Source organism: Scyliorhinus canicula, chromosome 22 (assembly GCF_902713615.1).
Source record: "Scyliorhinus canicula chromosome 22, sScyCan1.1, whole genome shotgun sequence".
NCBI classification, from domain to species: Eukaryota; Metazoa; Chordata; class Chondrichthyes; order Carcharhiniformes; family Scyliorhinidae; genus Scyliorhinus; species Scyliorhinus canicula.
The window spans coordinates 7,599,921-7,615,725 of NC_052167.1; the positions used below are offsets into that span (position 1 = coordinate 7,599,921).

General features: G+C 46.5%; 1 protein-coding gene across 6 annotated transcripts; it reads right to left on the minus strand.

Moving 5' to 3' along the window:
- Positions 1-6,883: 6,883 nt before the first annotated feature.
- Positions 6,884-15,220, minus strand: LOC119956185 (protein NDNF-like). Of its 6 annotated transcripts, none has more exons than XM_038783132.1 (4): positions 14,889-15,219; positions 11,626-11,831; positions 9,944-10,069; positions 6,884-8,536 (listed from the first exon to the last, which is right to left on the minus strand). In XM_038783132.1, the coding sequence occupies exons 3-4, from the start codon at positions 10,008-10,010 to the stop codon at positions 7,191-7,193; spliced, it is 1,413 nt and encodes a 470-aa protein (XP_038639060.1). In that variant the 5' UTR covers positions 10,011-10,069; positions 11,626-11,831; positions 14,889-15,219; the 3' UTR covers positions 6,884-7,190. The 6 variants fall into 6 exon arrangements, with proteins under 6 accessions (XP_038639060.1, XP_038639056.1, XP_038639055.1 ...); XM_038783128.1 differs by having other exon boundaries at positions 9,963-10,069; positions 14,889-15,218; XM_038783127.1 differs by lacking the exon at positions 14,889-15,219 and adding an exon at positions 14,510-14,804 and having other exon boundaries at positions 9,963-10,069.
- Between the last annotated feature and the right edge of the window lie 585 nt (positions 15,221-15,805).

The window sequence follows — 15,805 nt, forward strand, 5'->3', positions numbered from 1 at the left end:
ATTGGTTTTATTTCAGGCAATTGGGATTAATCTGTAGTAACTGTCTTAACGTTATACCTCACAGCAGAGTTCAAGCTCAATTTGTGGCCAGAGTCCACAATCTGTACCTATCTGTGAAGCCCCTCGGGTGGTGATTTAATAAATTGAATGGTGCTAGTTGGGTAATTCCTGTCAGTTTTGGGGCGTGTTCTATCCCCCCGAAATGGGAATTAGGGCGTTGGTGGCACAGCTGCATCTGAACTCGTCACCTTGTGTAACCTAAAACTCTCAATATAATTGTGCCTTGGATCTGGATCTGAGGGATGGGTCCCTCATTCCCTGGCAGCAGTTGGAGATTTGCACATCAGCTCAGTTCACTACAGTTGGAGAACGAAGGGTGCAAGTGGCTGGGGACATGTCAGAGGAAGCTATTTGTTCCAGCTTTAGGCAGGATCTCGGGAGTAGCTGCCACTCTGGTTAGTGTGAGATTCTTCTTCATTTTCATCCTCAGGATGCTGGTGTCCCACCTCTAGTTGCCCTGAGATTTTACACAGCTGGATCGCTTGCTAAGCTGTGTGTGGAATTCGGGTGAAACATGGTGCTTTTTAAAAATTCATTGTTTTTACAGGATGTGGGCGAAGCTGTCTCTGCCAACATATGTTGCCCATCCTTAGTTGCCCTTGAGAAGGTGGTGACGAGCTTCCTTCTTGAACCACTGCAGCCCACTGGTGTAGGTACACCCATTGTGAGATTAGGGAGGGAATTCCAGTGTTTTGACCCAGCGACAGTGAAGGTACAGTGATATGTTTCGAAGTAGTTGGCAGCCGTTCATCGATTTCTTTAACAAAAACTGAACGTCAGTAGTAAGGGCTGAAAGGGAAAAGGGAAGGAAGGAAAATAGGAGGCTTGGTAATGTTAAATAAAGACAGGGAATTTAATAAACGGGTAATTGGGGATAGGGCGGGAGAAGTGGGGGACGTGGTTTATTGTTTGATGTTATTTTCGGGGGTATTTTGTGTGTCAACCCGCGTGGTTGGTTTAGAAATGTCAATATGTTAAATTGTGAAAATTACAAATGCTTCAATAAAATATTTTCTGAAAAAAAAAGATATATTTACCAGTCAGGATGATGGGGGGGGGGGGGGGGGGGGGTAGGGTTGACATATCGGCTGGAAGCATGGCAGCGTCCTTCCATTTAGGATAAGAGTGAACCAGCTGAGGTTTTACTACAATCTGTCAGCCTCATGCTCACTTACTGACACCAGCTTTACATTTCCAGACTGAAAAAAACCTGATCTCTCATCCTGAAGTTGTGTTTGCCCTGCAGTTTAGTCTAGGTTTCCGGATTGCTAAACCAGTGATGGCCATTGCACAACCTACACTCTGGCGAGTCATCGAAGTGGTGCTTTACTTAGACTGAAGTGGAAATATTCCGCACTTTGCTCTGAACAATTGATGCCCCGGTGATGCTGAGACTACAGACGAGGAAGGTAAGGTGAGGGGAAATCATTAAACATGATTACAGGACCGTATTAACCATCTCTGAAATTGGATTGTAAATGGTCAATGTGCCCCACACTTCAGACCATCCTTGAATGATGTGCTGAAACAATGGGATTGGTGGAATTCTTGTGTAAGGATGAAGGGGATGCTGATCATTTGGTGCAGCAGAACCATTCAGAGGGCAGTTGGAAAATCTGGCTTTTCCTGTACAGTTAAGTCTGTTCCTGCCAAAAAACCTGCTTCAGGTGGACTGACCATTGGGAGGGTGTTTATACCTCTAATACCTCTAACATTCAAAATACGCTGAATCCATGGGCCCTTTGCGTCTTTGCAGTACCTTAAAAGGAGTGAGCAGTGGGCTGTTGAGTCCACACAGGGTATGCTTTATCATGATCCCGCTATTCCCCCATTCCATTCCGTGCAGTCTCCTGCCTGTTTAGTTGATGAGTCTGGCAGTTTGTGTGTGTGTGTGTGTGTGTGTGTGCGCGCGCAGATTCTGTTGCAAATTGCGTTAGGATGGTCAATGTTTGGTTATTCATGCTGCCACACTTCATACATATGGTATTCCGAGATAATGCACATCAATCTGCTATACATTCATTGCCCACATGAGGGCAGGTGTGCACATTGACTGAGAGAGCAGCGAGAAACAAGGAGCTGACCAGCTGTGTCTTCAAGAACATATAACCTGGGAACAGGAGTAGGCCATTGAACCCTTCAAGCCTGCTCTGCCATTCAACAGATGATGGCAGACCTTCTACCGCAACACCATTTTCCCACGCAATCCCCATATCCATTGACAACTTTCATATTTAAAAATCTATCGATCTCTGTCTTTAACATGTTAGAGTCATAAAGCTTTGCAGCACAGCCCTTTGCCACATGGTGTAGCTCCAGCCTTTAAACACCTATCTATTTTAGTCCCATTTTTCAGCACTTGGTCTGTAGCCTTGTGTGCCATGTCATTTCAAGTGCTCATCGAAATGCTTCGTAAATGTGAGGGTTCCCGTCTCTGCCACTCTTTCAGGCAGTGAGATCCGGACTTCCACCACCCTCTGTGTGGAAAAGCTTTTCCTTAAATCCCCTCTATTTGTCTGCCCATTACCTTAAACCTATGCCCCCCGGTTATTGACCCCTTAAATAAGGGAAAGGTCCCTTCCTTATCTACCTTAACTGTGTCCCTTAAAGTTTTGTACATCTCAGTCAGGTCCCCCCCCCCCCCCCCCCCCCCCCCCCCGTAGCCTTCCCTGCTTCAAGGAAAACAGCCCCAGCCTATCCAGCCTCTCTTCATAGCTGAAACACTCCAGCCCAGGCAACATCCTGGTGAATCTCCTCTGTACCCTTTGTTCTCGGTGATTGAGCTTCCACAGCCCCCTGGAGTTGAGAATTCCAAAGATTCACGACCCTTTGAGTGAAGAAATTGCCATGTCTGTCCTAAATGACCAACCTCCTCGCCTGAGACTGTGCCCCCACCCACCAGCCAGGGAAAACATGCTTTGTGCACCTACCCTATTGAGTCCTGGGAGGATTCTGTCTGCTTCAATGAGAACCTCTCACTTTTCTAAACTCTGGGATTGCAGTCTGTCTAAATCCCTTGAATCTTGTTTGCATACTCCTCCCCTCCCATTCCCTCCTAGGCCATCAGCAAACTTGGAAATATTACATTTGGTCCCTGCATTTAACTCATTGCTTGTGAATAGCTGGGGCCAAGTTTTGATCCTAGTAGGATCCCACTAGTCACAACCTGCCAACCTGAGAACAACCTGTTTATTCCTATTCTCTGTTTTCTGTCCATTAATTCCTCAATCCATGCCAGTATATTGCCCCCAACCCATATGCTCTGATTTTGCTTACTAACCTCCAGTTGTGGGACCTTATCGAAAGCTGTCTGCAAATCCAAATCCACGAGTTCAATCCTACCTAAGCTGCTAGTTACATCCTCAAAAAATTCTGAACTGTTTGTCAAGTATGATTTCCTTTTTCATAAGTCTATGTTGACTCTGCCAAATCCTTCCATTATTTTCGAAGTGCTCAGTTATCACATCCTTGAATAGATTCTAGCATTTTCCCTGTTACTGATGTTGGGTGGACAGCCCCAGCCTCGAGCACAAAGTCAAGGCATTTACCCTCTGCAGCACCTCGCACCACAGACCCATCTTCCAGTGCCACCCCCAGCTTCCTCCCACTTCACCTTAACCCCCTACATGGACACCCCATCCTCCACCATAATCCTCTCTTACACCGCCGAGCGGACCCCCCCCCCCCCCCCCAACCCCTTTGCTAACTCCACTGCCTTCAGCAATGAGGAGGCAGGAGCTATCGGGAGGGTCGGAAAAACCTTCTCACCAAGTACTGCACCTGCATATATCTGAAACTCTCCTCCCTGCACCAGCCCAAACTTCTCCCCCAACTCCATCCAAGCTCAAAATCGCCCTCACCAGAAACATCCTTAATCACTTCTCTTCCCAACCCCGGAACCTTATGTCCATCCTTCCAGCTTGAACTCATGATCCCCCTAATCGCATCGACCCATGACACAGCTCCCAATTCAAACATGCCTAAACAGCCTCCAGATCTTCAATGTGGCCACCACCCCTTGGCTTCACCGAATACGTCCCTGGGGACATCGGGAGCGGCGCCGTTGTCATAACCCTGATCCCCTGCAAGAGCCCCGCCACCATCCTCGCCCACAAAGTTCCTCCTCATCAAGTGAGCCTTTACCCACCCCAGCAGGCTGGTGCCCAAAGCTCTGCCCTACCCGGGCCACCTGCACCTCCAGATACCGAAAATGAGATGCAGCCAAATGAAATGGCAGCTCGTCCACCCCCACCCCATTCCCTGAGGGGAGACCATAAAGTACTCACTTCTCTCGATTCCCTTATTACTACCTTGCTCTGTTGCCTTGTCCTCCCTTTTTAATTTATCACTTTGTCCCTCACTTGATCTTTCTCCCCCATTTAGTTTAAAGCCCTCGTGACCGTCCTGTACAACTCACCAGAACTGGCCCCAGCACGGTTCAAGTGAAGACCGTCCCAATGGTACAAATCCCACTTTCCCCAATACTGGTGTCAGTGCCCCGGGAATCAAACCCATTTCTCCCATATCAATCTTTGAGCTAGGCATTTACCTCTTCAATCTGATTTACCCGACTCCAATTTGCTTGCTGCTCAGGAGATTATTATCTTTGCGATGCTGATTTTTAATTTCGCCGGCAGCTGCTCATAGCCTCAACAGAAACTCTTTCCGAGCCCTACCAGTCAGTGAGGACCACGACACGGGCTCCTCTCCTGTAACTGCCGGTTCCTCTCCAGTCCCAGGTAGATGTGAACTCTGGCAATGAGCAGGCAACAAGGCCATTTGGAGTCTTGCACTATCTGGGGTTGGGGGACTGGGAGTGCTGCACTGTAAGAGGATCAGTACTGAGGGAGTGTGCACTGTCAGAGGGTCAGTACTGAGGGAGTGCTGCGCTGTTAGAGGGTCAGTACTGAGGGAGTCCTGCACTGTCAGAGGGTCAGTGCTGAGGGAGTGCTACACTGCAGGAGGGTCAGTACTGAGCGAGTGCTGCACTGTCAGAGGGTCAGTGCTGAGGGAGTGCTGCACTGTCAGAGGGTCAGTACTGAGGGAGTGCTGCACTGTCAGAGGGTCAGTACTGAGGGAGTGCCGCACTGTCAGAGGGTCAGTACTGAGGGAGTCCCGCACTGTCAGGGTCAGTACTGAGGGGGAGCTGCACTGTCAGAGGGTCAGTACTGGGAGTGCCAGCACTGTCAGAGGGTCAGTACTGAGGAGTGCTACACTGTCAGAGGGTCAGTACTGAGGGAGTGCCGCACTGTCAGAGGGTCAGTACTGAGGGAGTGCCGCACTGTCAGAGGGTCAGTACTGAGGGGGTGCCGCACTGTCAGAGGGTCAGTACTGAGGGAGTTCCCCATGCAGCGAGTCGCATATTTTGGATGTGACATTAAACTCGCCCTGTCTGTGCTCATTAATTTAAAGTTGGCAGTATTTTATAGACAATTTTAGACCATAATCCTGAAACCTTTCGAGTCAAATCGGGTCCCGATGTGAGGTGGTTAGCTGCAGGGTGGGTTGGGATTGGAGTGGATGCTGAAAGGACTGGAGTTGTTTGGATGCAGTCATGTGAACAGATTTATTGATTGTAATTAATCACTGCCTTTATCACATTGCATGAAGATTATTGCAGAATTATTCACACTCCAGCTATTATTAATCACATGGAAATTTAATTTGTTCTCATTGACATTTTAAATCACATTGCTGTGAATTATTTCGCGACATTTTGCAATTAGTGAGGATGAGCGGGGAAGGTGCGTGTGTTTGAACTGTGAGATTCTGGGATTTGATATGAAACTTGAGAGGCAAGGCTGACGAGGAAGGTGGAAGGAGATTTGGTTCGACTATGAACAGCAGCCTGGACCTTGTGCCCAAATGGACTATTTCTGCCGTGTTAAATTCTATCTAAACTAACTGTGGCACCTTGCTGTGTCCAAAGTAACTGCCACATTTCCCTTTGCTGAATGCGATGGTGCTTTGGAACATATTGAACTGAAGAAGGTACTGGATAAATGCACATTCCTCTAACAACTTAACCTGCTCTGTACCGTACCAAGAAATCTAAAGGACGTCGGTACCAGGACACTTCAAAATCATGTTGTCAGCTAAGAGAGAAACAAATGAGCCTGACCTAGATGGCCGAGTTTCATGTCAAATGGACTAGATCTTGAGCGTTCAATGTGGGATTCCTCTTTCCTCCCTCCTCCCCCCCCCCTCCCCCCCCCCCCCCCTCCCCCCCCTCCTCCTCCCCCCCCCCCCCCCCCCCCCCCCCCCCCCCCCCCCCCCCCCCCCACCACACACAACCTTCGACTTCCTCTCGTCAAAGGCAGGGAGTGTTTTCTGCTACATTGAATCTGTTTTCAAACTCTTTGCACGATGCAAATCCAAACAATTAAACCGGTTTTCACACAACTATATTCACATTGATCTATTATTAGATGTACGGAGACGATGATCAATGAAGGGATAGCGGTGTCTGTCTTACTAACAAATGAGACATTTTTTCAATACTTTTCAATATGAGACAATTTGGTGTCAGCCTCTTTCTGTTAAATGGTTATTGCTTCTGTTAAAATACTGGACTCCTGAATTAGTGCAAGATCTTCCCACTGTTTCCAGGAACTGGTTGAAAAAATCTGATTGAAATCCCTTGGGCTGAGGCCTGACTAGCACGTTCACAGAGTTGCCTCAGGCTGAGATCAGGAACCCTGACCACTTACAGACGGTGGAAGAAATGCCACCCAGTTTGTCTAATTCAGCTCGTGGTTGTATAAAGTCTGCGTCTACCAATTAGAACGTTGGCGATTGTGAAGGCATTCAAGGAGCCGTCCAGGGCATTCAAATTCTGTATTTTATTGTTACCCTCGTGTCGACTGACAAACATTTTCTGCAATGATTGCTGAGTTTTCCTTTAGGTAGCTGAGGACGTTCTTCAAAATGAAGTACAAAGGATCGTGGGCACTGATCTGTCATTGTTTACAATCACAAGTTGCAATCTCTGATGTGAGTCTGTGTTCAGGATCGACGTGATGTATTTTCACTTGTCCAGTGTCGATTCCAGTAACTGGACAGTAGATTTCCCAAGTGTCTCAGATGCGTGGTTGGCTTCTCAAGTAGATTTTGGATGAAGTTGGAGGAAGTTAGCATGCCTTCCTTGTTTTTACCACCTTGCTTTGATATTTCAGAGAATGGCCTCTGTGTCCAAACACATAAACATCGAATAGATATGGTGTCCCCGCCTTCAGCCCTGTGACCTTCTGCACTGCCACCGCGTGCTGAGTGTTCAGGTTGTAGAAGTACTTGCAGCGCACTTTCTCAGATACATTCCGTCTCTCTGGGCCAAAGCATCTATTTGGCGTCTTTATTTCTTTCTCCACCTGGTCCTTGATCTCTCTCTTGTACAGACAGTATTTGTTTTGTTCTTGTGTACCCAGCCAAGCGACAGTGACCGAGTTGCAGGTCCTCAGTTTGTCGAACGTTTTCAATTTGAGGTTGCCCGGAAGTCTTGGGAAGAAAGCTTTGTTGGGACGTGTGGATACCAGGATTTTCACCGGCACCTCCACGGGCTCTGTAGATTTGATACCAATCAGATACCGTGCCTTGGCCTTTCCTTTCAGCTGGAAATGCTTCAGATTTCCTACTATTGCTGACAAAACAAGCTTGCTATTTCTCTCTATTTGCACATAAACCTCTCCACAAGAGTAGAGTGTGAATTGCACCCTTCGGTGCTGTGTGTCAGGCCTGAAACTGTAGAACTTTTGACCACCTTTCCTGATGTAAACCTGGATCATAATTCCTTCCTTCAGATCCAGAATGTTGGGATCTGGCCACTGTAATGTTTTTGCAAAGGTCCCTTTATACGCAGAGCTGGTATTGGTCAGAACATTCACAGCAAACACATCAAAATAGTATCGGGTGTTCGGCTGCAATTCTGACACTGAGTAAACGTTTCTGTTTCCAACACACAGCCGTGTGACAGCCAACTTTGGTTCCTTGGTGAATGGGCTGCTGAAAGGCAACAGCAGGTCATCCATTCCAGTGAGGTGGACTGCCCGTCCGGCGGAGTAGATGGATACCACCGGCAGCTCTGGCCGGAGATCATCAGGATGTTCAAGCTGAGGCTCAGCAATGCATAAACTGTTGTAGTTGTGTTTCTGATTGACCAGGATGCAATATTGAATGTGTTCCTGGTACCGTAAAATTGAAGGGCTGGCTTTCCAGGCGAGGGCCACTGTCGTCTGCCCCACAGAAGTGACATCGACCTGGGGGTCGAAGGGTATCACTGGGTCGGGAGGCTTACTCTGTGGGTTGGTTGTCATGTAGACTCTGATCTGAGTGTCGCTCCTGATTGAGATGAGCTGCAGCTTATAGAAGGCGGAATGCGATGAAATTTGCACGTAACTCTTCGCTGTGTCCCCCTTGTAGCTAAAAAGCTCCCTGGCAGTGCCCCGGCCCCGCTGTGACCTCCTGGAAGATTGGCGAGCACCTGAAATTCAGAGACTGTGCGTCAGTATCTTTTTTTTTGAAATAATTTTTATTGAAAAATTTTGAATTTATACAACAACAACGAATCATAACAAAATACCAAAAATAACAATAATATTAGCAATCATAAACATTCTCCCCACCTCCATGAACAACACAGCATTTTAACAACAATGCAAATTAACACAATATTAAATTACATAATAGAAACTACAGTAAGGAACAACCCCCCCCCCCCTTACCACTCCGGGTTGCTGCTGCTATTGACCAAGATACCTATCTTTGAGCCAGGAAGTCCAGAAAAGGCTGCCATAGTTTATAGAACACTTGTATTGATCCTCTCAGGGCAAATTTGACCCTTTCCAATTTTAGAAATCCCGCCATGTCACTGATCCAGGTCTCCACACTTGGGGGCCTCGCATCTTTCCACTGCAGCAAGATCCTTCGTCGGGCTACTAGGGACGCAAAGGCCAGGACACCGGCCTCTTTCGCCTCCTGCACTCCCGGCTCTACCGCAACTCCAAAAATCGCGAGTCCCCACCCTGGTTTGACCCTGGATCCAACCACCCTCGACACCGTCCCCGCCACCCCTTCCAGAATTCTTCCAGTGCTGGGCATGCCCAGAACATATGGGCGTGGTTCGCTGGACTCCCCAAACATCTGGTGCACCTGTCCTCACCCCCAAAGAACATACTCATCCTAGTCCCGGACATGTGGGCCCGGTGCAGCACCTTAAATTGGATGAGACTGAGCCTCACACATGAGGAGGAAGAGTTGACTCTCTCCAAGGCATCCGCCCAAGTTCCGTCCTCTATCTGCTCCCCGAGTTCCTCCTCCCATTTAACCTTCGGCTCCTCCACTGACAACTCCTCCACCTCCTACATTACCTTATAGATGTCAGCCACCTTCCCCTCTCCGACCCACACCCCCCGAAAGCACTCTGTCCATCGTCCCCCGCGAGGGCAGCAAAGGGAATCCCTCTACCTGTCGCCTTGAGCGTCAGTATCTTAAACGTGTTTTTGGCCAAATTGATGGTGTCCCCCTGTTCCCCAACCCAGGCCTTCCCAAAACATTTCTCAGTCAAATAATTACTTTTAGCTGCTGTTGTAAAGTGGGAATTAGTGCAGGCAATTTGCTGACAGCAAACTCTCAAAAATCTATGTGGTAAATAACCAAGCCATCTGTTTATGTGGTATTAGTTAAGAGGTAAATATTGACCATGGGACCGGGTAAACTCCCCTCTTTGAAATAATGCCATAGGATCTTCTACAGTGAATTGAAAAGACAAACAGCGACTCAGTTTAATCTCTCTTCCAAAGGATGTCACTGTTGACAGTGCAGCACATTGCTTTGAACAGCTCCCTGGGTGAGCCGTCAGCCTGGTTGGTGGGGTTGTGTGCAGCATCACCTCTCACTGTGATCCTTACTGTGTGTCGGCCATTCCTGAATTGAGATTCGCCATTCCAAGGCACCATCGCAAGGGGTCACTGTGATGGAAAATGGCCTCCTGTCCTCTTTCACCAGAAAATAACGCCTGTGGGCAGAGGAGGCAATAAGATGAGTTGCTAACAAGTCACATCACAAAATGGAAATGGCAGTGGGGCCCACAGGAAGTTAAAAATCTTCCCATCACTCTCACTCACCTTTGTAACAGTCCAGTGACGGTGTGTGTGACTGAGGGTATTTCTTTATGTCACTTATATTGTGTGTGTGTGTCTCCATAATTTAGATCACTTATTTCACACTTGCAATGTTAAAGTTATGTTTTGCATTCGATTTCAATTGAGTTATATTTGCGTTTCAGCCCCTTCCCAAGTGAATCCACTATTGTGGCCAACAAAAGGGAATCGAGAGAAGACGGTAAACACAAACTCTTTTACTGTCCCTCAGAGTGGTGGGTGTTGAGGGACCAAAGTAGATATCTATTGGTGCAGGCAGCAAGTATGGGTGAGGTAATGAATTAATACTTTTCATCATCGTTTACCAGGGAACAATCTTTGCCAAAGCTGCACTGCACTGATCAAATAGATGAAGAGAGATGATGGAGGTTAAATGGGGCAATGTTGGGAGGGGCGCAGCAACAGAGATGCGCAGTGTTTGTGCGCAGGTTTTTGAAGGTGGCAAGCCAGGTTAACAAAGCAGTTAATAAAACATACCGGATCTTCGGCATTATCAATAGAGGCACAGAGTGCAAACGCCAGAAAGTTATGGTGAACTTTGATAAAAACACTAGCTCAGCCCCAACTGGAAAACTGTGTCTAATTCTTGACTCCGCACTTCAGGTAGGACATGGGGAGGGTAGAGAAGGAATTTACAGGAATGGTTCCAGATATGAGAGATTATGGTTACTTGGAGAAACTGCAGAAACTGAGCCTTTTCTCCTTCGAGCAGAAAGGATTCGGAGGATATTTGATGGAGGTGTTTAAAATCACAAAGATTTTCAATAGAGTAAACTTGTGTTCAATGGTTGAAGGGTCAAGTGTAGGTTTAAGGTGATGGGCAAAAGAAGCAGTTTTGACATGAAGACTTTTTTTGGTTAATATAGATAGGGTTTGGAATGCGGTGCCTGATGGAGATTTGTGATTTTGAATCAGTCCGAACTCAGGATTAAGATGAGAGAGTATCAAAAATCGTACAATACCAATACTTGATGAATACACATCAATATGGCTCACAGGGGGAATGTTTGGATGTACCAGCCTAGTTTAGCAAGCATGAAACAAATTTTAAAATTCCATAAAGCACAATGTAGTCACGGGGAAACTTCTCATAGCCAAAATTCAAACACTTGAAATGTTGCTACCACCTTGGGAATGCTGAAGGAAACGCTTGGCCGTTTGGGTGGAGAGAAAGAATTAATGTTTCAGATCAATCAGAACTGACACAACATCAACCTGAGAGTTCTGCAAGAATAGACCAGATTGCATCTGAAAAGTCCCTCATCAGTTCCATGAACCACCCTGTTAAAATTCAAATCAGCCCTGATCAGCCTTCTGGCTGCAATCTTTACTGGAAGAACCAGATGGTGAACGTTTGAAGTTTCTGGCTGCCTCGTTTTCAGAGGAGGGGTGTCCCCTAGCCTGCTCTTACCAGTGTGGAGTGCCTTTGAAGAGGAAGATGGTTATTTCTGTGCCGTCTGGAATGAGCGGTGAGTGGTTGTACAATGCTTCACCAGTGACTTCCCCCCATCTTCGCTGCTGTTCAAAGACCGGGGCTTGCCCCAGACACAATTGAATGGGGATAAAGTAAACGAGGAGCTGACAGAAGATCTGTGACACTGTCATGTCCATCAGCAGCTGCAGGAGAAAGTGCAGAACAGTCTCAAAACATCAACATCTTCTATCAAATTCCATATTAATTACATTTTAAAAAGTTTTAAGTAGCACCTGACCTATCCTCGCAATGCCACACAAGGCTCCACAGTCGTGTGTATGAACATTTGTTTCCAATGAACAATTGCTCTCAATATGAGTAGATGAGGAGTCAGATCCAGATTGTTCTCAGTCCCATTTGCTCCAAGCAGATTTCTATCAAGCCACGTCTTGTGCAGAATGCCACAGTAAAAACCCAGAAATATGCAACAATAACACATTAGCAACAGAGGAATTGCTCGAGATCTATCAAGTTCACCTTTTACAACCCTCTCCGTCACATGATAGAATTATCATTGGCTAATCGCAGTGATCAATCTCTTATCAATGAATCTACAACAAATCCAGAAATTAAATGGAGAACACCCAGTTGTGGGGAGCTTTGGGAACTATCTGTACCTCCCCATTCACTAGAGTCATCACATATTTGTTTTGAAATTAAAATTTTTTGAATAAGCTACATGATTGTACATCATTAGTCTAATTATTGTGGTTAAGGTGCTTGAACTTTGTTTCAATAACCGATGTCTAGGTTGGTACTCCAGAGCTACACCGAGGGAGCGCTGCACAGTCAGCGGTGCATCTTCTGGGTGAGATGTTAAAACGAGACCCATCTTCTCCTCTGTGGATGTAAAAGCCGATGGCACTACCTCTCAGGAGAGGAGTTCTCCAATATTTATCAAAACAATCAGTGTCATCACACTTGAGTGAGTTTGCTGTGACTTTGCTGCATTACATTAGTGAGTATACTTTAAAAATATTTCATTGGCTGACAAGCTCTTGCAGATGTTTAGTGGTTGTAAAAAGCCCTGTAGAAATGCATGACTTTCATTGCTCCAGGATGTCCTTGAACAGAAAGAGTTCTACCAAAACAATCCAAACAGCTTAATTTGTTCAAGAAAGCCAAGGTGCCATCTCTGATGATCACAGTCCTCTGTTACAGGTCTGAAAACTCCCTTCACGCCGAACATCAAAATATTCCACCCGTGCGAAGGTAATCAACACTTGCCAAGAAATTCCAGTCGGTGGTAGCAGCACGTGATTACAGATCGCGACAGGCAGCACCTCGTGAGCAAGCTGATGTATCACGTTATTCACTGTCTTGAGCCTATTGAAGATGTCACAATGAAATACAATATTCCCGGTTGCTGAAGGGCCAAGTGTGTGCATAAAGTTAAGAGATTCCACAAAGAATTCTAATAAACAGAAGTTATTCCACTTCAGACTCAACAAAGAGCAGAGTAGTTTCGAAATGCGACAAAGCAGGGAACGCTGGAGAAGCTGACGGATTTCGGAATCCAAGTATAAAAATCGCAAAAAGCTGACGAGCTTGTCCAAAAATGTAACGTGAAAGCCGAATAGAATGTTAGCTCAAGGTGGCTGGAATACAAAGGGGTGGAAATGATGTTCTACAGCACCGTACTCTAGACCCTATCAGCAGTGACCGTTCAGTTGTGGTCATTGTTCCTCTGCGAGGGTGTATTTATCTCGGAGAAGGTGCAGTCCACACTGGGACACAAAGAGTTAAATTATGAGGAAACCTCAAATGAACTAGGCTTACATTCCCTTGAATGTCGAAGATTAAGGGATAATCTAATTGAGAAGTTTAAGATACTTAAAGGATTTCACGGGATCGATGGAGAGAAATGATTTCCTTTGACTGGGGGAGTCCAGAACAAGTAGACGTCACCTGAAAATTAGAACCAAACCGTTGAGGGATGGTGTCTTAAGATGGTGACTTGGGGGGAGCGTAAACCTGGAACATTCTTCTCCCAAAAGCTGTTGAGGCTGAAGGAAAATTGGAAATTTCTAATCTAACATTCATAGATTTATGTTGGGCATGGGGATGAGGGGTTACATAGAACATGCAATGCAGAAGGAGGCTATTCGGCCCATCGAGTCTGCACCGACCCACTTAAGCCCTCACTTCTACCCTATATCTGCAACCCAATAAACCCTCTTAACCTTTTTGGTCACTAAGGGGCAATTTAGCATGGCCAATCCACCTAACCCGCACGTCTTTGGACTGTGGGAGGAAACCGGAGCACCCTGAGGAAACCCACGCAGACACAGGGAGAACGTGCAGACTCCACACAGACAGTGACCCAGCGGGGAATCGAACCTGGGACCCTGGAGCTGTGAAGCCGCAGTGCTCACCACTTGTGCTACCGTGCTGCCCTGGTTATTGAATCAAGGCAGGTAGATGGATTAAAATGCAGATCAGTTATGAACTGATTGAATGCTAGAATGGGCAGGAGCAGTTGAATGGCCTCCTCCTGTTCCTAAATCTTTATGTGAAATGGGAGAGGGAAGTTCACAATAACAGTGGTGGTGGGGAGGGGAAGTTTAGTTTGATGTTTGACGCGCACAGCAACATTGAAGGGGAGTGCCGTCTGCCACAAAGGAGTGGGCTGAATCACTGTTTCCCCCACCCCCAATCTCCACTGTAGCCTCAGCAGCAATCGCTGTTGTCAGTCAGTTACACCGTTCCTCGTTGTGGTGGGGTTTGGGGGGGGGGGGGGGGGGAGGAGCGTCAGGGAATAAGCCAGGGTAACGCCATACAAAACAAATTTTCTAGGTTTCTACTTGAGCGAAACCGTTACCCCGTATTCCGGTACAAACTGCAGATCAAAATGAAGAGTGTGAAACCCGGCAGGGAACCGATTCAGCCATCGGTGCATCCAGCTTTGTCGAGGAAAGACTGCTGAAAGCCATTCAGAACACTCAAAGGGCTCGCTGTCACTCTCCTGCAACCCCCGCCCCCATGTCCACTCAACCAAGAGGTTTCATTTCAGAAGAAAGGGACTGGTGAACGGAGGCGTCTGGAATGTTTGACAAAGACTTGGCGACAGAATCAACATGAAAATATTATCACAATTTATTCTCACAAAGGGATGTTGCAAAGTTCTACAAATTCGAAATACTAAAAATCCTACATGGGAAACTATCAGGGAATTATTACAACAATTATGCTTCCTTTACCTGTGTGAATGGCACTGACTCGTGTTTTCCATGCAGTTTTCAGATCTCGGATTCTTTCAGAACAGTTTAGTTCCCCCGTTTCAACACACGAGGTGCCAGAAACTGTGTCTGAAATGAAAGAATTTTCTGTTGCTGGGGTCCAGTATGGATTGGAGGCAGCAAGGGGAGATCAAACACCTAATCGCACTGTGGCTGGGAGATTTACTGAGGATGTAACTGCTGTCTGAAGGAATCAATCCAAGGCAGATAGGGCCCAGTTTACATCTACCCAATCAAACGCTGCCTCCCCCTGACATCACAGCAGTTCAGAGCCGGGGGACATCCCATTTGTCAGAGGATCCTCCATAAGACCAGGCAATTCCCAGTGGAGAACAATGCAAAGACTAGGAATTTTATGAATGCTAAACAGTTTGGTATGCGGAGAAGGAGTTTGCTGATTTAATGAGGTTAAAGGCCAGGGACGATAAGGGTTTTGTTGAGTTTAAATTGAAGTAGGCAGAAAATTCTGTTTATGGAATTCTCGTTATAAAACATCCACTGTCTGAAATTCTGTTCCTTGTGCAATAACCTTTTATTTCATTGTGAATTCAGTTGCAAAAATGCCAGAAGTATTTCGCCACAAATAGTTCAAAGACCATTTGTTTCTGATTCGTTGGAAATTTGTGCCCGACCTTGCAAAGTATTTTAGTCTTGAACTGTTCTTTTCATGCATCTTAACATTCTGCTAAACCGTCATCCAGCGCTTTAACATTTTTGCAAATTCTTGAATTCAGATTTAGATGGTTGTGTGTTGGGGTTCCACTCCTGGATTTGAGCCCATAAGACTGCTTTTTGTAACCCAAGACGTTTCTGGCTTGACCGAATGGCTGATTCACACTGCGTGTCTGACAGCCCCGACAGCTTCCAGGAGACCTTCC